At 38.2% G+C, this 23,334-nt stretch overlaps 1 protein-coding gene across 1 annotated transcript in view; it reads right to left on the reverse strand.

Annotated features, from left to right (window-relative positions):
* Positions 1-13: 13 nt before the first annotated feature.
* The window catches only part of pdgfrb (platelet-derived growth factor receptor, beta polypeptide), a 44,605-nt gene continuing 21,284 nt past the window's right edge, over positions 14-23,334 (reverse strand). The window contains exons 7-23 of the mRNA XM_041797123.1: positions 21,914-22,094; positions 21,282-21,397; positions 20,783-20,906; positions 20,437-20,648; positions 19,936-20,030; positions 18,725-18,857; positions 16,493-16,597; positions 16,119-16,229; positions 11,644-11,800; positions 11,250-11,416; positions 10,700-10,812; positions 9,746-9,868; positions 9,343-9,454; positions 8,455-8,554; positions 8,271-8,376; positions 5,199-5,479; positions 14-4,217 (exon numbers count right to left, since the gene is read on the reverse strand). Of these exons, the coding sequence (XP_041653057.1) occupies positions 4,070-4,217; positions 5,199-5,479; positions 8,271-8,376; positions 8,455-8,554; positions 9,343-9,454; positions 9,746-9,868; positions 10,700-10,812; positions 11,250-11,416; positions 11,644-11,800; positions 16,119-16,229; positions 16,493-16,597; positions 18,725-18,857; positions 19,936-20,030; positions 20,437-20,648; positions 20,783-20,906; positions 21,282-21,397; positions 21,914-22,094 (2,384 nt within the window). The 3' untranslated portion in view covers positions 14-4,069. The remainder of the gene's footprint in view (positions 4,218-5,198; positions 5,480-8,270; positions 8,377-8,454; positions 8,555-9,342; positions 9,455-9,745; positions 9,869-10,699; positions 10,813-11,249; positions 11,417-11,643; positions 11,801-16,118; positions 16,230-16,492; positions 16,598-18,724; positions 18,858-19,935; positions 20,031-20,436; positions 20,649-20,782; positions 20,907-21,281; positions 21,398-21,913; positions 22,095-23,334) is intronic.

Raw genomic sequence — 23,334 nt, forward strand, 5'->3', positions numbered from 1 at the left:
CACTTCTAGCAGATCGATGATAATACACCTTTATTGTCACATTCACAACATGTCAAATGGCACATATAAAAAAATACATTTGTAAACGTTAAGAAGAAGAGCTTTGGTACCATAGCTTGTGATACAGTGATCTGGTGCTACAAAAAATAATGTGCTGTTTGAAATTAAGTATGATACACTGTGTAAGTGAATGTTATACAATGCAACTGATGACTAAAAGCATAATTTTTAAACACGTGACTGTGATAGGCTTCTTGGGCACAGAAGCCCTTTGAGAAACAACAGCTGCAAGACAAGAATCTGTCAGTCTATATACAAAGGCACTCAGGTGTGCCATCTTGTGCTAGAAGGCAGTGATACGCTGTATTGATTATTTTTGCTTGAGTGATTCACCTGTAGTCACACAAACTGGAGTGTCATAACAATCGCACATTAAAGTCTATTCTCTGCTGAATTATTTCATCTTCATTAGAGTATTTTTATTTCCTCATTATGGATATCCATACATATATTCCTATATAAAGTGCAAGTCTGGCACAGATCTATGATAGAAATCTACATTAAACAAGTTTTCAAAATTCACAGAAGACACACTTTATATGAAAAACCTTCAGATACTGTGGTGGACGTAGCCTATACTAAAGTATTCATAATGGCAAAACAGTGCATGTAGTATTTTTCTGTATCTTACAAACCTAAACTCCTAAAACCTAAACCTAAACTCATACAAGTTGAGACGCTGTGTAAACAAAAACGCGATGTGATGATTTGCAAAAACATCGAAACACCATGCTAACAGAGTTTGCACAATGTCAACATTTAAAATAGAGGCAGAAGAAAAAATTGATTTTTAGATGCATTGTGATGTGTATGTGGGAGATTCTGAATCGATTTATAAAGGCCCAATAATTAATAATAATTTAAATATTTAATACTGTGGAAAAGCAGAAACAAAAAAGTGGAACTCTGACATGCAGCATGTAAGAGCAAGATTTAGATTACCAGTTGTTCAACTGTGAAAAAGGACATTTTTATGTTTGTAATTTCAGATATTTGACAAGGAAAGGATGCTGCTACCTTTGGTTCAGTGCAATTGTGAGTTTCCAGTTTACACATATCTTCCATTAGAGGATGGTGGAAATTTAATTAATCTCTTTATTCTAAACACAAATGAAAAGTTTTTATTATGTTGGACACAGTGAGATCAGAAATGTAAAAAACGAGTGCATCAAAATGCATCAATAATCGATTAAGAATCAAATTGTAGCCCTATGACTCGTAATCCAATCAAATCGTGAGGTGCCTAAAGATTCCCACCTCTAATCTAAAATGTTCGAATTTCCTTTTTTTTTTTTTTAGTTATTATGTGCTCTGTACTCTCCTAACTACTGATCCAGTGACACGTTTCAAAAAAGCTGGTCTCAGTCCTACTCATCCCTTGCCCCTACCACTTAACCAGTGGTGTAGTGCTTGCAGAAGTGGGTATGCTCTTAATTTAGGTCCACATTTGAGTGAACCATTAAGCAAATTGCTGGGGGTCAGGCCAAAACCTCATACCTCCAAATCCCCACTTTTCAGGGAATGAAAAAAAGCTGTATTTTTCAAATAATTTAACATTGAGTGGTGATAGCCAGGACGTTGTGACACTTTTATTGGTTTAAAATGTTCAAAAACACACTGACAGATGTTAAGGGAGACCAATAACTCTAAAGAAATAAAATAAACAAGGTTTCGCACCAAAGCCAGAAAGGATAAATGCTCTTGCATACACTTATTATAGGCAATTATTTGCAATTTGAAACACAACATTTGCTGCTTGATTTCAGGTAGTCATTATGAAAGAACGATAAAGTAAGCTGAGGGAAAGTTTGTTTTTGTTGTTTAATATCGCAAGGAACCACAAAGTATAACCCGCTCTACTTTGGTCCTGACTGGCTAACACTGATATTCTTACCCAGCCAAAAAAAGGCAATAAAAACTACTGGCCAATTTGGCAGAGTAAGGCAGGTAATGCCTTCCTTAGCCTAAGAACAAAAAATGAACTTTACCACTACAGAGGAGGTTTAGACGTGTATACTCTTTAGCAGAGGTCATCATGTACAAACTATACAGGGGTCAGATTTTGTCTTGACAGGTGCTTTAGGGGCCAGACCAAAATTTTGAACTAAAATCAAATAAATATTTTGGTTCTAATAACAAACTATTGTGTATTTGTATTTTCTTTCAAATGTGAGTACTTCTGAAGCATGAACAAAGAGATCAGTCCCTATTACATTTATTAAGTTACATATTTCTAGGACTGCCATGTTGTCCATCACTAGGTTTGACGCTGATATGCTGCATCCTGATTGGTTAAAAACACCAAACTCTACAAGAGTTTGAAGTAAAAGTACATAGAAAAATGCTGATTTAATCACGACTGGACGGATAAGTTTACATTTATCATGTTTCATATTTACTTACAGTAGCTGACAGGTTATGTAAAAAATTGGTCAAATATTAATTAATTCCTGATAAACTATAGCTATCTTGATCCTTTTGCGGTTAATTTGATTGCTGTAGGGATCTAAAGACTGAACATACCCTGAAAACCAAAATATATTTTTTTCTCCTCGCATTTTCTGAACTTAATCACATTTTTGAAGCTGGATGGGGAGCTTTAGGTGGCTTGATATGCCACTGATGGTCACTGCTGTATAGAAACTAATAAGAGAAGAGTGTATACTCGGTATACCTGCACTATCCCACTGTCATGAAGCCCTTCCTCTGTGTTTTGTGCATTCATGACTAGGAGTCAGGTGTACAGATTCATGTTGGAACAGAGAGGTAGGGTGAAGTGCCGGAATTGCATGGCCTTACAAAGTGAGATGCTCTAAACCAAATGTTATGGAAAATCTCCCAGAATGCCTTGTGAATCATCAGCAAGATTTGTTAAAATTACAAAAACAATCTAATTTAATATTGCTTCAATGCATGAGGATCCTTTTAATTTTTAAGTGAGCATTTTGAAAAAAAAAATGCTAGTAGCGGGGTCCTGTGTGTTAACATAAATGCTGTCAAAGACTTTTCATAACCAATCAGGAGTTCAAAGAGTTGTCTCATTTCGTAGAAGAAGACTTCATCACTGCCCTTAGGACCTTTGTTTCAAGGGCAAGGGGTTACGCAAAATTGAGGGGTAGGAACTAAGGGAATTATTTATCACTTTTGCTTCATGTAGGACGTTTCCTGTTTGTATCAGACACAAACTGGGTATGCAATTTTCCTAAACAATGACTGTACTCAGACTCAACATTTGCTGTTTCTGTTGTGCTATTTCCATTTAAATATGGGGCTGTATCATTTTGGAAATCATCACATCCTGTTTTTGTTTACATTTTACACAATGTCCAAACGTCATAGAAATGACAGGGTTCATTTGCTCTGTGAATATAAGAAAATCACAAAAACATAACAAAGATTAAAAACAAATGTCGGTCATTCTTAAGGCAAGACAAAATGTTAAACATGAAGTACCCTAATGTTGCAGATTACCATGAGTATGGTAACAGCTTTATGTCTGGGCTGGAACAGAGTTTGTTTGATAAAATTAATAAAACAATCATTATCAACAAGAAACACCCACTTTTCTACAAAAAAAAAACAAAAAACAAAAAAAAAAAACAGAATGAAAATCTACTCTGGTTATGGGCATAAAAGGTCAAAATGGGACATACTATATGGCCAAATGTCATAAGGCCACGTGAATCCCACGCTACACTTATGCATCATTTCTTTCTGTGACCTGATTCTGCAGTGCATATGTGAGGAGAGTACCATACTGTATTTAAGCTGTGTTAGGCTTCTGATCAATGAACAACATCGGGCTCATTAATTCAAACCATTTTGTGGTTTTCAAAGGTACATAAACTAGAAAGGCGAAACTTCTCACTTAGTGCTTAGAGGACAAACAAAGATCGCCTTCTCAGTTTAATTTTTGCTACATTCTCATTTAGTCACGTTCCCTTTTTCTGGCATGTTTAAGAAAGAACCTCAGACAGAGGTTCTGTTTTCTCAGTATTCTTATGTGTGACTACAGGAAGCTGTCTTCTACCTCGGGCGTCCCTGAGGAGCCCAGCAAAGCATCTCTCTCGCTGGTCTCTTCTAGCCGGTCCTCCTCCGGAAGAGTCTCAGCTGTGTCCTGTGATGTGGAGTCCGTCTCTTCCTCCAGGGCCATAGAGCTAAAGGTAGGAAGAGAGAAACGTACGAGGTCACAAAGCAGAAATCAATTAGAAAGAGAGTTGATGAGTCACCCCATGCCCAGACTTATTGCGCTGACCATGACAGCTTTATCTTTATTTTTCCCCTGAAACCACAAGACATTTTTATTCCAAAAATTAAGCCAATCATTTGTTTCAGAGATATTTAAAGTTCAAAATCCTTTTCTAAGTACAATGGATTTGTTATCAGAATTATAAAACCTAAACTCACATGGTTTATTATTACAAAAAAAAAAAAAAGGATCAGAAAAATGAAATAAAATAATGTTGGATGGCTCAGCTAAACAATTCTTAATATTTCTTTCTCTTAAAATGAATTGCTGATCCGTCTTTGGTCACTCCACTTTAAAGTTCACTGTTCGAGCTCCTTCGAAGCTTTTTTGACGACGACGAGAGAAATGACAGCTCATGTATCTCGTCACTGAGTGGTTCATGTAGCTGATCATATAATGTTTGAGGGTGCAGCCTGTTGTATCTGTTGGAGCCTTTCTGTCTGTGGATTTGACAACAAAGGGTGCTCTGCTCTCTCTCAGTTATGAACACAAACCACACTGTTTTCAGTAAAGTCTATGACCCAAAAGCAGATGAAGCCCCCCTGCATAAACCTAATGAGAAAACTGACCTTTTCCAAAATTGAACACCAGACATTTTAACATGAAACAAGAAGATATTAAAAAAAAACAGTGCTGATCAGCTGTGTGGATTTATCAGGATGTTTCTGGCCAAAATGTAATTCTGCCAGTAAAGTAAACTTGTCTTGGCTGCATAGTTTTATATGCTATAAAAACATGTCTCCATGTCCACCTCCATAATGCAGCTATTGTCTCAGCTCCACATCTGGATGAGTGGGTGTGTGGTGGAAAAAAACACTGCTCTAGTAAAGCAAACACATCCTCATCCTTAGTATTTGGCACACATGGAGAGCCTCTTTTTCTGCAGTACCTGACAGGGCTCTCTGAAGGCACGTCAGTGAAAACGTCCTCTGGTTTGGGGTCTGGGATGGGGATGATGTACTCGTTGTATGAAGGTATGACTTCCTGTGTGTCTGTCTCAGGTCTGAATTGTCCAGGGCTCTGGCGGTACGAGTCAGGAGGAAAGGAGACAGGAGCTGGGGAGCCGAATGCTGGGTTGGCGATGGGAAAGGGTGAGGTGAGTCTGGGTTTGGTGCGGGCGACTGCTGGATGGTCACTCTTCAGGAAGTTGTCATTAACTTGGTTGTATCTCTGTTGACATGAGACAAGAGTTTAATAATTCAAGTACCTCAGAATGAATGAAGTGTGTAAGTGTTAGGCTGCATAGAGCACATATGTGATGGTGAGGCTTTCTTTGGCATCATCATGAAAATTTGATGGGTCTAGTACAGGGGTTCTCTAACTTTTCAGCCTGTGACCCCTAGAATAAAGGTGCCAGGAATCAGGGACCCCTACACACAGCCATGCACATTTAAGAATACTCAGGTCCAGACTTAAATTTAAGGATTTTTTTAAACATTTCTTTGATTAGAGTGTAAATCTCACCAACTGACCATGTTTTGGTTTACATTTAAATCATTTAATGCATTCATTTTATGAGCATTGGTACATTATATAATTTGAAATCATGAGAAAATATTCTAAAAATGTAGCTCAGGAAAGTTCAAGCAGAAAGACCATTTCTACCCATTCATTGGTCACATATATCTCTCCCTTCTTCCATGCTTCCTCTCTTCCTGCTCTGGTTATCAGCTAAGCAGATTCTGCCACAACCTCATTTGGTTCCTGGTCCAGCTTCTCAGAAGTCTACTCCTCATCTGATCCTGCATCCCTAATCAACACCACCACCAGTATCTAAACTCCATTGGGGGTATCCTATTCCTGCCGTTTGCCTCATTCCCCCTTCAAGTTCATTAAAACATCAAGATGGAGTCTAACCGGCAAAAACTTTGCAAATTTTTTTCCCATAAAAATGTGTAAAATAAACTATTTTTAAGTCTTTCCTGACTGAATGGAGTTAAATAAGATATATATATATATGTCAGGTTGTGCCTCAAATACAGAAGTTGGTTTTCAAAGTGGACAACCTGGATTCAAATTGCTCCTTTCCCACATGTTCTTCCCAACTCCCTCTTTCTGATTTCCCACTCTATCCACTATGCTGTCCCCCAAATAAATCTGAAAAAAGGCACAACTCTGCATTGTTTTATCCTAAAATATCACTCATTAGGAGTCTTTACTGGAAAAAACTTAATATTTGCCTGAAACCTTCTCCAAATGCAGTAATTTCATGCATCAAAAATAATCTAGAAATTCTTCATCTTGTGGCTGAAAAGCTTGTTGGCTTTTTAAAGTAATAAAGAGATACCAGTATTAATTTAAGACCAACTTTATAACCAACTAAAAACTCCTTAGAGGATATTAAAAATGGATTAATGCTTTTACATCAAGCTCTAAAGGAAAGCTCTGTCCAGAGTCCCTGTGTCTAATTCTAAAAAAATTCCTTTTCTGCTCCCAAAGGGATTCAATTTTTCAGCACAAATACAGTTAAAACATAGCATTTTAGCCTCAAAACAGAAGACAGCATGGTGCTGATGTACTTTATATTCAAACTCGACGGTAAAATTGTATTGTTTGACTTGAGTAACATTACCTGACATGCCAGACAGACTGTTTCAGATTTCCACTGCATGGATATTTTTCACATTTATCTGGGAAACCTCCCATAAAAGTGTTGTACAAAGCAATAAAGGCTAGACTTTTCAAAAAAATTCTCTGAAGGTGGTTGGAAAAACATAATGTCTATCACATTCATGACGGGCCAATCACAGCAACAAGAAAAAATGAGGTAGAGGATATGCACAGCTCCAGTGCTGACCTGAGCTGTACAGGCTAGTGCTGCCATAGTATTTGAATGGCAGAGCTGGTTAGTGGCTAAAATTCACGACAAAGCCTATTGGGTGGCATGAAAAACATCCTCTCTACCAAGAATGGATCTCAATGTGGCTCTTTGCTCTTGTTTTAATAAAGAAATATGGTCTGCCACTTTTCAACAGCTGCATCCAAGTTGATTACTACCCTGGCGGCAGCCATTGTATTACTGGCTTAAACACCAGTAACGATAGCAAATTCATGCCGATTCAGGTCGGCAGAAGAGTGAAAATCACTGAACATGAATTGTCCTTTTTCTCTTTATTTGATAAAAGATATGTGGTTCTGTTCTGATTAAACTGTTAGTACACTATAGCTACATCCAAGCTTATTGCTTGACTGGTGGCAGCCATTGCTATTGACTCACAGTATAACTGAACCCTGCCTGTAGCAGCTGCCTCGTTCTCCTCAAATGACGGGGATTGGTCTGAACCATTTTGGTTTGGCACAAATGTTGAAGATTAGAGCTTTGCAAGATGGATTTGTCTGATTATTTGATTTGGTTTGTGTCAATTTTTGGCACCTCATATGGACATAGTAGAACTAGGGGATTTGGCACCTGCCACCAGCCAATTGCAGATATTTTTGAGCAGGATCGGATGAATTATTTGCACAACTTAAAGTACCTTAACCTAACAGAGTGATTTTGTTACAGTAAATGGCATAAATGAAACCTCTTATTTCTGCTTGTTCCTACTGACTTTATGAGCAAAGTTGGGCAGACCTACACGCTCACTGACCAAAACTCGTGCCTCCTCCTCCCTGTGTCAGAGCTGCTGTTCAATGTTTACAGGCTGTGTGCTGGGATAGTTTGATTCCATATCATAAGAGAATAGTTCTCCACTGCAACTGGCACATTTATTCAGCGCACGTACTAAAATGTAATGTGTGATATTCGTGTATGTGCTAAAGCATTGTGTCGATAAAGATGCAAAGTAACATACAACTGTTCTTGGTCACTGGCATCTACAAGCCACTAGGGGCCATAGAGTCTGACAGTGAGGAAATTAATCGGAACTGATCAATAAAATAACTGATAGAGAGTTTAACTCAAGGACAACAAAACACTTGAATATAAGTCACATGTGATATTGTGTTGGAAATAAAGTACCTTTTTATAGGTGTCAGTCAGCATGCTCCCCATAGTGTGCACCAGAAAAGAGAACTCCGGTCTCTTCTCGAACTTCTCATCCCAGCATTTCTTCATGATCTCATATCTAAAACATAAAACACATTCAATGAATATATTTCTTATTTTACATGCTTGATCTGAATTAATGGCGAGACTAACTTACACTTCCTCAGAGGCGTGGTTGGGTTTAGCCATCCGATAGCCTCTCTTCAAAGCGTTGTAGAACAACTCATTCATAGGTAAGTCAGGGTAGGGGGTTCCTCCTACAGAAAGAATTTCAGACATTCAGTAAGCTCATGAAGAAATCAGAAGCCATGCACAAACAGATATAACACTAAATCTAACTGGGATCAGGATGTATCATAAACCTGAAGCCATGAACATGAATAGTTAAACCAGTGAGATGTTAAAATAATATACATTTTAATTTTACTAGAGGCCAGCACTGGCTGATTATTGAGTTATATTTTGGAATTTGGACTAATTTTCTGACCCAGATGAAGGGGAAAACGGATCTGAAGGTCCAGTGAATGTCAGATTGAGGCAGTAGAGCACAGAGAAGCTTTGGTCACCGATTACAGAGGCTGGATTGTGAGTTTGTTTTCCACCGCTTAGGCTTACGCAGCATGTGCAATAAAGTGTCCCTTTTGTTTTCATGGAAGTTTAAAAAAAATCGTGGGAAGAGGCCTTTTTTTAAATATACACTTACAATACCCTGAGCACGGAAATACTGATTTCAAAGCTTGACTGTGACGAATATGCTTCAGACCTCATATGAGTTTCCAAACAAACTAGTATGTTCTTGCAATTTGACAAGGAATTGGAAATTTGTCTCAGCATTACATGGACACATTAATGTTTATAATAGCAGCAAGTACACACTTAAAAATGTGCTTTAAAAACTATTTTATCTGTCTTGAATATGTTAACTTCATTGTATTTGCAAATGTATTTTGTTGTTTTGGTATTTTTCTACTTTCTGATTTTCCTTTATTTCTAACGATAACCTCAGCCTCTTGTAGTGTGAATATATTTGTGCTTTTCTGCTCACCAAGTGTAAAAATCTCCCAAAGAAGAATGCCATATGACCACACATCACTGAGGGTTGTGTACAAATTGTGGAAAATACTTTCTGGGGCCATCCACTTCAGGGGCAAAAAGGTCTGAATAAAAGAAAAAAAATTCCATGTGAGAAAATGACATGTTGAAAGGTTTGACAGTGAAAAATAACCTAGTTCTGTATTATTCACTACGATTGCTGATGGGCATAATTATTTTAATTAGCTTTAAAAAATCCAGTGGTTGTTTCATCTATTTAAATGAATTCAAGTAACTTTCTGTAAGTGCATATAAACAGAAAATAACAAGAGCTGTATCTTCAAAAACTGATAACTTGCAAGCGCTTTTGGACTTTTTTATACATATCAGTGATATATAGTAATTTTTATACTTACACTGCCTTTAGAGATGTAGTTTGAGTCATGCATGATGTCTCTGGCCAGGCCAAAATCACAGATCTTCACCAGTTTACCCTCACAGATCAACACATTCCTGGCAGCAAGGTCCCGATGAACACACTGTGGTGGAAGTGAATTACATGAAATCATTGCCCTGTATTTGATTTACAAGTTACAGTTAAAAACTAAAGGTAAAAAGGGAGTTATTACAGTGCAAGAAAGGATTCATCTGTTTGGATGTTTTAGCCTTTTATATATTTGATAAATCAGTCATAGTCAATATTTTTTTTTTTCCCCAAAAAACATGACTAAAAACTCCTTAATGTCAAAGTGAAAACAGATTTCTACATATTAATGGCAATTAAATAAGAATATTTTATGTAAAATAAGTGCATTAATATTTAACCCCTCAAAGTCAGTATTTATAGATGCACCTTCGGCTGTGGTCACAGCACTGAATCTGTGTGGATAGGTCTCAACTGGGCTTGCATGTCCGGACACTGCTATTTCACTTCATTCTTCTTTGCTTGGAGTGATTTTTTGTCTACATGGTGTCATGGTAGCCAGGAATACTGATGGGACCTTCCAGACACAGGTGTCTTTGTACTACAATCACTTTAAACACATTCACTGCACTCAGGTGATCCCCGTTTCACTTATTGTGAGAGTACTAGCACCAACTGGCTGGACCTCTGTTGAATTAGGTCAATTATTTTAAAGGGAGTGAATATTTATTCAGTTACTTATCTTAGATATTTTTGCTCAATTGACATTACTTTGTAAAAATGTATCTTCACTTTGACATAAGGATATTTTTTTGCAAAAAAAAAAAAATCCAAAAATAATCCCTGGAAATGAGCTAGCATACTCCCAAAATATGTGGAATTTCTGTAAAGTAAAAGAAATATCAAATCATTACTGCCAATTACATATCAAAGAACAATATCTTACGTTTTTTGAGGCGAGGAACTCCATCCCCTTCGCTACTTGGTAGCTGAAACCCAGCATGTCATCGTAGGTGAGGATGGGAGAGTCGCTAATGACCAGATCCAGCCTGCCACCTCCTGGATAACAATGACAAGGTAAGATGATAAAAGTGACCTCAAGAGGAGGTGAGGGGACTCTCATGAATGGAGACTTTGTCATCTTTTTCATTGGGGAACTCCCATAAAAGTTGTGTGACTGCATGCATCGTAATGGCATGGCCTTTATGTGCTATAGCATTTTTCTGTACATTTTCTACACTCTGATCAAAAAGCAAACTGTATTAATTTCTTTATGAAGCAAAGACAACTGATCTGTTCATGTGCGGTACTTTTTTTAAGTTCACTGATTACAGATAGTACTTTTCACAGATAAATACATCATGTGCATCTCCTTCTTCTTTGTTTCCTGTGTTCAGTGTGCCAAATTCTTCATTTACAACTCTAGAAAATGAATTATTCTCAATACTCAATGGACACCTCCATTGATAACGACACACATAAGTCTCATATCAGACCTTGTTCTTGATAGATGTCCTGCTGGTAAGGGGACTCGTACGGAGAGGGCTGGATGTCAGCGTACTTGATGGTATCTATCTGCTCCTGCATGGGGACATAGAGCGAGGGCTCATCTTTGCTCATGTCCATGTAACCTCCATCGCTCTCGCTTCCAAATGACACATAGCTGCAGGGACACATGGAGCATGAAAATGTGCTTAGCTGACCTAATTCCATATTTATTCATGGTTCTTCGTCTTATGAAACTTTGTGTGAATGACAAAACGACGTCTGTGGCTGTCTCTCTCTATGTGACATTACAGATATGGAAAAGAACCCCACACACATTTATACTGAATAAGCCTTTGTGCAGCTCTGGATGGAGTGTTTTGTACACCCCCCCCCCACTCTCACCCTTTCCTCTGACTGAGCGGAGTGCTTCCTCTGGAGATGAGGCAGCCGTCGTCTTGGTTCTTCTCAGCATAATACTGCAGGAAGGTGTGCTTGTTCCTGTGCAGGTAGTCCACAAGGTCTCCATAGCGGCAGTACTCAGTCACCAGGAATAAAGGCCCTGATTGGTTGAAGGAGATAAAAATATAAAAAATTAGCATCACTTTACAGGCAACATGAACAAACATTAAGATCAAGTTATCACGTGAGAATATTTACTAAAAGTTGGGATTAGAAGTGATGGTGGAACCTCTTTTCTTGATGTTAAGTTGTCCTCTGCATTTGTGAGAAGTGCTTTGTAACAAAAAATCTCATCCTGTCATCTTTTGACAGCCAGATGTATCACCGAAAAAACAGATCTTTGCCATGAAAGATGCATTACAAGGATTTGTGATGATATTCACTCAAAAGTTAAGATCATAATTGATTTCTCTGATTTTACAACACATGCAGTGCATGTATTTATCACATGTACACACTCTTGAAACTTTGAAAAATCAAAGAATAAATGAATTAAAATTAGTTTAAAAATACATGAATATTGTTGCCATCAGGCCAAAATCTTGTATTTCAATTTTTCATAATTTTGCTTTTTTCCTTAAATCTGTGCAATTGGTTGCCCTTTACAGTGATTTTTTTTCTTTTCTTTTTTTAAAACTTTAAAAATAAAATTAAAGAGGCAAAAATGCAGACTATGATGATTCAATATTAAATAATTAAACAATACAGCTTTTTTTTCATCCCCTAAAAACTGGTGATTATGGAGATATGAGGTTTTGGCCCAATATGTAAAGTAATGACATATAATAAAAATAGATAAACAAAAAGAATGTATTTCATGGCAAAAATATCACAACATACGGAAACAATTACTACACGGAAAAACCTCTGGACAAAACAAGTGCAACATGAAATATGGCTCAGTGATCGTTTTATCATGATTATCTTGTTTCTGTGACTGTGGAAAGCCAAAATGTGACTGAAATTGATCTCCGATTATTGCCCAGCACTACTTTTTGCTTTTATTGGATAAGACAGCTGATAGAGTAGGGAAATAGGGAGAGAGAGAGGGAACATGTGGGAAAGGAGGCACAGGCCATACTTCAACCCGGCCCTCCTTTGGAGGACTACAGCCTCAGAACAATGAGTGACCTTATCGCTAGGCCATCAGTACATATAGCTTTTATTAGGGTAAAACATAATTAAGACAAATAAACCATTAACAAATAGTTTATTTACTATATACTTTTATATTCTAAGGACAGTTGGGAATTCATTTCAGAGCTAAAAGTTTGTGGTGTTTATGGTCCAAATGGAGCTTTGACAGCAGTATTTCACAGTGTGTGAAACCTCAGTGCAAAACCTTTTTCCCTCTCTTTCTATCATCAACAACCTCTCAAGCCACAGGAATGCTTTCACTCTTTGCATGAAATTTTTACTCTCTTGTGTATTGTTAGGTATCTGCCAGTGTTTATTCAAACCATAATTCACATCATTCAATGCATCATTGATGAATTAAAATGTTTGATTGTAAATGAACTGGTAGAAGTCAAACAAAGAATCAAATAAGGCACTTATAGTACTGATTTTTCTACAAAAGGAAAAGCTGAAAGCTGCTGCAATCACACTAAAATCTACATACAGTGCCCATAAAAAGTATTCATACCCTTGGATGTTTTACCCTTTTATTGATGTTATAAATCAGACGTGATCACTATAATTTAGCCTTTTTTGACAACAAAAATTGCAAAAAAAAAAAAAATAATAAAACCCTCTTTAATGTTAAAGTGAAAACAAAAACTAATTCAACAGAGTCAAGTCAATTGCTTAGGGGAAAGAGGTTATTGAAAGTTTAAGTCGTGTGATGGGCTGCATGTTGGCACAGGGGCTAGAGCTGTTGTCTCACAGCAAGAAGGTTCCTGGTTTGCTTCCCAGGGCCTTTCTGTGCAGACAGGGCCTGCATGTTCTTCCTGTGCATGTGTGGATTGTCTCTGGGTACTCCGGCTTCCTCCAACCATCAAAGACGGGATAAGTGGTATAAATGGCAAAATGACTGGATGGATGGATGGAGGTAGGGGGGATGATTACAAAAATATTTTCACTGCACTGAACAACCCCCCAAGCTCTGTTAAATCCATCATCAAGAAACTGAAGGAATATGGTGCATGTGTAAATTGCCCTGCATCAGGCTGTCCTCACAAACAGACTGACCATGCAAGACGGAGACTAGTGAGGGAGGCCAACCAGACACCTATGACTACTCTGAGGGACTTAAAAGCTTCAGTAGCTGAGATGGAAGAGACTGCATACAACAACCGTTGCCCGGGTTCTTCACCAGTCAAGGCTTTATGGACTAGTGGCAAAGCCACTGTTGAAAAAACTTGTATTATATCTCAAGGGGAAAGTTCTTTAGTCTGATGAGACCAAAATGGTGCTTTTTGCATTCAGACAAGACGCTATGTTTGGCAGACTGCAAACACTGCACATCACCATAAGCACACCTCTGTGAATTATGGTGGTGGCAGCGTCATACTGTGGACCTTTTTATGATGTGTTCCAATGTCCCACAGAGAAAATTGGAATTTTAATTTTTAAAGGAGGAATATTTGGTGTAAGATAGTGGTAAAGCATGAGTTCAGTTAAAAACATGTCTCATTTTTCTACCCTAAATACACAAATAATCCTGTAAATATAACTAATATTATAGATGAAGAGTGTAACTGCTCCTTTTGCCCTTTAGAATAAAAGTTGAAGTTGAAGAAATTCATACATTAATGAAGCACATCAGAGTAGCCCACCTTGAAAGCTAGAATGGCTTAAAAATGATTAATAATTCAATTTAATTTGGCTCTAGGTTTTAGGTACTGGGGACTCGTCTAGGATTTTTCTTTAGTGACTCGGACTTGAACACTAGGGACTTGGGACTCAACTTGGACTCAAGGTTTGGTGACTCGACTACACTAGTGGAGGGTAAAATAAATGCGCAAAAATATAGGAACATTCTGGTGGTCTGCAAGAGAACTGAGGCTTGGGATAAGATTTATTTACAGCAAGGCAATGACCCACAGCATACAGCATACACAGAAATAATTTAAAGACAACAAGATAAATGTTCTGGAGTGGCCGAGTCAATAAATAATTTGTGCCTGGACTTGAAAAGGGCTATTCATGCCTGATCCCCATGCAACCTGGCAGAGCTTGAGCAATTCTGCAAAAGAAGACTAGAGTACAATTGCAGTGTTCAGATGTGCAAGCCAGATTGAGACCTATCCACAGAGACTAAGGTCTTGTACACACGTAGCTGGGTATCTGGGAAACCGCATATATTTTTATACGTTTAGGCCTCACATCGCCTTAAAACCGCAGTTTTACATCACTAAAAACGATCTTTTCTGAAAACTCCAGCCAAAGTGGAGATTTTGGAAAACTCCGGTTTTGTGGATACATGTGTACGCCGAGAAACAGAGTTTTTGATCCTCAAACATCACAGCTTGCGCCGTGTTTGAATCTCTGGCGAAAGAGACAGAATGACAGAAGTTCATTCTGATTGGCTGGCACGGGTTTCAGATCTGAACAACACTGCCACCTATGGGTTTGGCATGCTAAGAGCAGCATTTAACGGAGGATTTGCTGGTTACATGTGGACGAGTTTTTTTGTAAACGATCAGGTGTGGACGAAAGTATTTTTAAAATGAATGAAGGGGGATATTCATTTTAGAAAATACTCAGCTACATCTACTAAACACTGACTTGAAGGGGCTGAACACTTCTGCAGTCACTTATTTTACATGTCATATTTTTTTGACATTACTTTATAGAAATCTGTTTTCACTTAGACATTAAAGATTTTTTAAATTCAAATTATATTGAAAATGATTGATTTATAAAATCAGTAAAAGGGTAAAACATTCAAGTGGGTGAAAACTTTTTTATAGGCAGTGTAAAGTTAAAAATGAACACCTAAAACTTTTAATGAAGTTATCAGAATCCTCTTTAAAATAATGGGCTTGATGTCTCATGGAAATACATTTGTCTTTTTATTTGGATAAAAAGTTTAAAAATAAACCTTATTAAAAGAGAACATTGAAAAAACCCTTTTCAACGGTTGATTCTTACATTCATCTTTTAGGTCATTCCAGATATCTGTGCAGTTTTTAGATTTGATGATGATGGTTAATCTAAGAGGGAGGCTGGGAGCTTCCTTTTCTAAAATGAATACTGATGTGCCCTACATAACTTCCTTTTTGAGGACATTTTTATGGAAAATATGTTTCTCGGAGTCAAACATGGAAAAAATGTGCATGTGCTTAGTAGGCCACCAAGCCAGTTTCCCTAGAAAAAAATGCTCAGCACTAACTCTGCTTACTGTAAATGCACAAATAGACTATAAAAGTGCTAATTGTCATGTGGATCATAGTTAACCTTCATGTGATCCTCACCATGTTTGGTGCAGGCTCCCAGCAGGTTGACTATGTTAAGGTGGGGGCCCAGGTGACTCATGATCTTCAGCTCTGACATCAGAGCCTGAGTCTCGCTCCTCCTTGCTGTAGCTGCATAAAGAGAAGAGAAGAGAAGGAGGGAGGGAGGGGAAGGTATGAGAATAGAAGAACCAAATATGCTGAGATCAGGATAAACTGAATCCTTGCCAAAATGTCCGTTGTCCTGTTGGCTGACGCTCACACCAGGGTGGCAACCAAACTAAAGCTTGGCAGGGAACATCACAGGAATATTGAGCTCTGGAGTCACAATATGTGACAGCTAAGCAGGGAACTCTAATGTCATCTGCACATGGCTTTCACATTGTAGGACTTACATTTCAACATCTTCACAGCCACTTTTGTACTGGACTGGGAATGAGTGAGACCATACGCAGTTGCCTCGACCACTCTGCCAAAGGCTCCTGATCCAAGAGTGCGACCTGAAACACAAAGAAAGGCTCAGTAGGACAGAGTGTGAATGTAGCACATGGTGGAGCTGAAAGTAAAAGAGGGCCTCTCTGTTCAGTAAAATGTTAATCTGAACTTTTGTGTTTTCCCCCTCACACTAAGCTGATTTGGATTTTAATATCTGACAATGTGTCTTAGTGTGTTTGATTGCATGAGCAGCTGACTACAGAAAAGACATCATCAGAAACAGAAGAGCCTTAAAGGGAGCTTGGATTTGGGCCAAATAGACAAGTTCAACAAACCTCACTTAGTATTCTATCCTTGAGTACACCCAGACAACCAGAACCACAAAAAGCACTGAATTACCCTGGTGATACCTACATACTCATTTGTTTGTTTTGTCTGAGAAGCACATTCACATGACTGACTGAAAGCATCTTCATTCTGATATTAACACAAAGCCAAACAAAAAACATCTTGATTTCTTTTCACCTAAATGAAGGAATTTGGCAAAATAAAAATAAAGAATGTTGCAATATCTGTTGCTTGGGATTTATTTCACATCCATTTGGGCAAAAGACCATGTGTGATGTTTGGGAAGGGCAGAAACTTTCACAAAACAGAGTATGATTGGAAGAGTGCTCTGTCTGTCAAATTCACTATGGAAAACAAAACAACTAGAAAAGCACTCAGAGAGCACAGACCTCCCCCATTAGCCCTATCTCCCAATAGTGAAAAATCCTTTAAAAAATTCCTGGATCCGTCCCCACATGCCCCCCACCATGGCATTTGCTGATTACTCTCTCCCTGGTGGGGTGGAAACACAGTGAGGTAAAGCATTGGCTTCACTACGGGTGGACTGTCATGGTGGAAGCATTGCCTGCTGGTGCCAACAGATGCACTGACAGTCTCACCCATGGTCTCACTGGACAACTGGAAGTCATGGCAGAGGGTGAATATTCCTCTATTCCTCCCAGCATTGTGAGTATTCTCACTACAGTTGGCTGTCTTTCACTCTGTTACGCTCCGACTTGTCTCCTCGACTGGGCGTGCGTCTTTCAAACTCTATAAACTCCAAAACTTTGAATAAAAACACACCCAAAATGCTGCTGGGACTGAAGTTACTCATGTCCGCCATCTCCTGGTGTAAAGTGGTAACAGCGCAGACTTCCACCATTAGCCCCATCTCCCAATAGTACAGAATCCTTAAAAAAAATCCTGAATCCAGACGGTGTTTCGGATCAGTCCCAAAATCGACTCAGTTCTTCCTTTCGCCATTTCTGACATTTTCTGAAAATTTCATCAAAATCTGTCGACAACTTTTTGAGTTATGTTGCCAACAAACAAACAGACGAACAAACCAACAAATGAGCAAACCCACCCGATCACATAACCTCCTTGGCGGAGGTAAAAAGTACCTAACATGATCTTGACAGGCAGGTGTTATTACTGTTCACTGCTCTGTGCAGCCAACTGGTAAATCAAACTCATACTGAAACTGCATGATGGAAGAGCAAATACATCCTTTCCACCAAAAAAAGCTTTCAATACAGTTCTTTACTCCTCTTTTAATAAAGATTTGTTGTCCAGTTTTCATAAAATTGCCACTTGAGCTGTACCCATGATAATCTCTTCACCTGCAGCCATGTTTACCGGTTTTCAGTAAAACTAAACCACACCTGTAGCTACTCCCTCAGTTTCCTTAATGCTGACTGGTCGATTCATTCTCCAACCGGGATCAAATGTTTCAGATTGAAACTTTGCGAAAATAGATCTGTGTGATGATTGACGTGGCATCTAGTTAATCTGGTATCAAAAAGAAAACAATCAGTGTTGTTTAATTTAAACAAGAATCACACTGAAGTTTAAAAATCTGATATGGTGGCAACCCTATATCCAAATATTAATGCATTTCTTCTCCTGTTCATCTGCATGACTTTAAAAACTTTCTATTTGATGAGCTTATCCATGTGTCTTTTGTAAACATTTTAAATTTTTGACTTGTACTTTTAATAGGAAATGCATTAAGTGGTAGCACATCTGGGTTGTTTATGGCTTTAGCACAGCCTGTGTCATGTGACATGTCACAGTGGTCTTCAAAAGCTCATATAAGCACCCCTCTTCAACATCATTTGTCATTTTATGCCTTGAGGACTCACCCAGCACCAGGTTATCTCGAGACATTTCCCAGGCCAGGTCATAGGGCAGGTGGATGGGGTCAACATAGATGTACTCATGACCGTCCTGGCTCACAGATTCAATCACTTTCCATCTGATCTCATAACGAGGCTTCTGTGAAGACAGAGAAATCAAACCAACATTAGTCCTCAACTGCATAATGCTGCCCTCATGCAAAAAAAAAACAAAAACAGAAACAAAAAAAAACAACTTTTTTTTTTTTTTGTCATCACACTGCCCCATGTACTTTTGGGGTAAAAAGCATAGCACACGTTTTGGTACCCTTATTTCACATTATTGCCCTTGAGAACACAAAGGGGTGGTGAGGGCAGCCATTCTTTTGTTTGATATCTCAATAAGGACCTCAAAAAAAAAAAGAAAGAAACGTGCAATAGAACAAGGATATGGAAAATCTAATCACAACAAGGGCCGGATTCTGAATTTAAGTCTAACCTGAGACCCTAACAGGGTCAACATTAGGCCATAAGCTGCCAACTTCATTTTCACCACTTAGGACTTCAAAACTTAGGTTTGATGATAAATAATTCTGAGATTTAACAAAGTCAAAATGATCACTTTAATTGCTCAAAATCTAAGATTAAAAGTCAAATTATTTAGTTCAAGAGGTCAACACATTAAATTAAAAGTCAAAATAATGTTTTTAGACGGCAAAAATATGAGATGGAAAGTCGAGATCATGAGTTTTACAGCTCAAAATATGAGATAAAACTTAGAATCATGAGTTTAATAGGTGAAAATATGAGATAAATGTTAAATTGTGAATCTGAAAAGTCAAATTCTAAGATAAAGAGTCAAAGTTATAAATTGAAAACTTAAAAATAGCAAATAAAAAGTCAAAATCATATGTTTAAGTCATAACTGTAAGATGCAAAACTGAAAATATGAAATAAAAACAAAGATTCATTTCTTTTTCTACATTTCAGATTTTTTTCTTATCATTTTTACTCTTTACCGTTTCGAATTTTTATGATTTAACAAGGGTATTTGTCATCATTATTGTCAAGTTTACATTTTTATACTGGAGGAAATCAGGCCAGATTTGGCCCCCAGGTTTTGAGTTTGACAACCCTGCAATAAAGTGTTACAACTCCACTCTAAAAGGCTGCTTACACACATTTTAATTTTCTGGACTTTTTGGTTGCACACAGCTTGTGAAGAGGAGCTTTCTCACCTTCCTCCATACAGCGATAAGGATGATGATGGACATGATGATGATGACCACCAAGGCTAGTACAGCAGCCAACACTGCCACCTGGGAGAATAATGCTGCAACAAGCAGAAGTACACAGAGCATGAACATTTAAGACGTTGTTTCAAACAAAAAACTTTGCCTTATAAACATATTACCAATTATACGACAATAAATGTGCGATGTTGAAATGTTAAAACTTCAGGTTAAAGCTTATGGAAACATTTCACAGTGTCTCTGAAATCTAAACTTTTCAGACCTAAACCTTCTTTATACTCTACCTCTCCGTTATTGTTTGGTTGAAACAAAAAGCTTTAGAATCATGTTTGAATTGCGTGTACATTTTTAACAGTTGACAGGTATGCTCCACATTTGCTCATTAAAAAGAATAAATACATACTTAAAGCACAAGAATTAAATTTCCCTGTTGATAAGTGTTTTATAAGTTTTATAAGTAAAATTATAACTGCGTATGATGCTTACTGCTGGACACCAGTTTGATGTCTCTCCTGTCAATGAGTCCGGCTTGGTTGCTGGTCTCACATCGCACCGTCACCTGCTGCGGCTTGAGGAAGGTCAGCTGGCTTCGAACCTGGCTGATTTTGCGAGTCTCATTGTAATTGATGTTGGTTTGGATGCTCAGTGTCTCTGGCTCGGCTTTCAGCGGCTGCCACAACGCTGTCTGGTTGCTACACCTGAAGAAAAAGTGAGAGCAGCAGGTGGAGTCAAACAAGGCAAAAGAGGAGGCACAGAGTTGGAAAGTGAAATACATTTTTGTGCATCTTCAGCCCCCTGGTGTTCACAGTGGGACATTAGTTGTGTGACTCACTTGAGCATGCGGTCACAGCTGTACCACTGTATGCTTGGGGTTGGGACCCCCTCAGCAACACAGGTCACCAAGTGTCTCTTCCCAGGGAGGTGGTGGTCCGTCAGGTCTTTAATCTGAGATGGAACTACATACAGGGAGAGCAGACATGGATAAGTCTTCAAGACAGTCTTCTCTCCTTTTTCTAATGTTGATGCTTCAACTCAACTACTATGACAAAAAACATACATGGCCTTGCTTAATCAGAAAATCTATGTTTCACTGGGCAAGATACTGAACTTAATTGCCCCCACTGTCGCATCAGCAGGGTTTGAATGTGAATGAGCATGTATGAATGGGATTAGTTAACACTCATGGACATTTTTCATAGCATCCTCTACCATCAGTGTGTTAATTGGTGCAAATATGTAAATGTAACCTTAAGAGTTTAAAAAACCGAGCTCTCTGGTATTAAAAAAACATGATGTACATGAAAATTTGATGTTTTCAAAGAGCCTCCTACCTCGGACCTCCAGGTCAAAAGTCATTTCTTTTGTGTCATCTCCATTTGTGACGTGGGCAGTGTAGAGGCCCTTCTGCTCAGTCCTCACCCTCACCAAGGTGAGAACAGTGACATACCTGAGAAAGAAGAATGTAAACATGTGGGGAAATTTAAAAAGATCATCTATTCAGAGCCCTTTTGCAGACATGTCACTATTATAACGTCACTTACCATGATGGATGGCAGAAGTGTCAGTATTGACATAATCGTTCCATTCATTGTATTCAACAACAACATTCTAGATTTATTTTTGAGCAATTAAGGTCATAGAAAATAACAAAACAGTTAGTTAGTTGTAGTTATTTTGTTTGCAACAGCCCTTTAATTAAAACATCATTTGGCCCCTTTTTTAAACCCATTAGTGAGTTGTGACAACCATCTTGTGTTTATGGTTCCTGTGTGATGAGTGATGGATTGCTGCCCTCTGGAGACTGTTTGGGGAGATTTTATCAGCTGATGACTGACAACAGCCTGACACCTCCAGAGGCTGACTAACTTAATACAACTCCTCACATGAAGCCTTTAGTGGCTTTGTGGTTTGTGGGAATTTTTAAGGTTTAAGGTGGTATGAGAAGTCAGTTGAGGTGTCTTACTTGATCTCCTGCTCTTGTCTTGTCATGATGATTTTGTCTCCCTTGATGGTGGCGTCGTCTTTGCTCCAGCGGACCTGAGGGGGAGGGTAAGCCTCAATTTCTACCCTCAATTCCACGTTCTCCTGGAGTCTGGCTGAAATGTTTTGTTTCTGAGCCGACCTCAGATTCACAAAGCCTTGCTCTGCAGGAAGAATATTATTTCATGAGCAACATAAAGCACATTTCATCTTCAGCATAACTTGAAGGAAATCTAACTTTTTTATCAAATGTGACTGCAGTCATGAAGTTATACTTCCTTGATTTCTTTTTTTTAATTTAATTATTTTTTAACATAACTAGGTTACATCAATCAACAATTCAGCAACTTTCAGTAGAAAAACATGGTCAAATGTTCCCTGATTCTGGCTTTAAAATCTCCTAAAATAAAACAATGCTCAACAGCATCAGAAGCGTACAATCAATGTAGAAAAAGTGCAACATGGTGTTCCTTAGAACCAGTTTTTGGCTGACAAGTCTAAAGTCAATCAAATACATTCTGTAAATTAACCTTACTCTGCTATGGTAAACTCTGTCACACTGTTACAGTCAAAGGTGGTTAGCAGAATGTGGCTAATGTTAACAGTGCAAGCACAGCCAGCCTTCGACCCTCTTTACAGGTCCACATCCCTATGGGGAAAGTCATCACTCAATGCTTTGTTTTATGTGAGTTTGAAAGGACACAGCCTATAAATGAACTTTATCCCCATTTCTAGATTGAAATTGTGCAAAACCAGACTGTTCCTACAAGATGCTATCAATGTCATAGCAGTTGGGTATGTTGGATTAAACATGGGCTCAAATTACATTTGCTCAAATTACTGTAATTGAGTAGTTTTCTTTGGCGCTTGTACTTTTCGAGCCAATTCAAAATTCTTACTTTGACTTCTTCTTTAGTACGTTTTAATCAGAGTGACTGTACTTATCGAAGCTCTGCCTACTGCAATTTCAAATAAGTGTGGCTGTAAGGGCAGAGTTAACTGTGTTTGGATGTTGCCTGTTGTACAGTGATTCCTGTTGGGGTTCTTTTGCTCATGTTTCTGGCGGATTGTTTTTGTTTTAGTTCGACACATTTGCACCATGGTTGAAGTTATCCACTGAGTTAGAGTCTCCTGTGATTGTCGGTGTTCCTTAGGGACGCACCATGCATATTTTTTAACTGTATGTATTGTCTTGCTTTGAGGTTGACTCTCTGCTTTGTTCTTGCAAGAGCAGACCCACCCTGCCACAGATTTTTAAGAATTACTGCATCTCTTTCATATTGAAAAATCTTGGTCCAATCTACACACTTAAAGTGGTAAATCTGATAAGCACTGTCGATTTTGATGTGTATCTTAATTTATCATAGAGGTGTGACCTGAACAATCTGGTGGTAGATCCAAATT

Source organism: Cheilinus undulatus, linkage group 10 (genome assembly GCF_018320785.1).
Source record: "Cheilinus undulatus linkage group 10, ASM1832078v1, whole genome shotgun sequence".
Classification (NCBI taxonomy): Eukaryota; Metazoa; Chordata; class Actinopteri; order Labriformes; family Labridae; genus Cheilinus; species Cheilinus undulatus.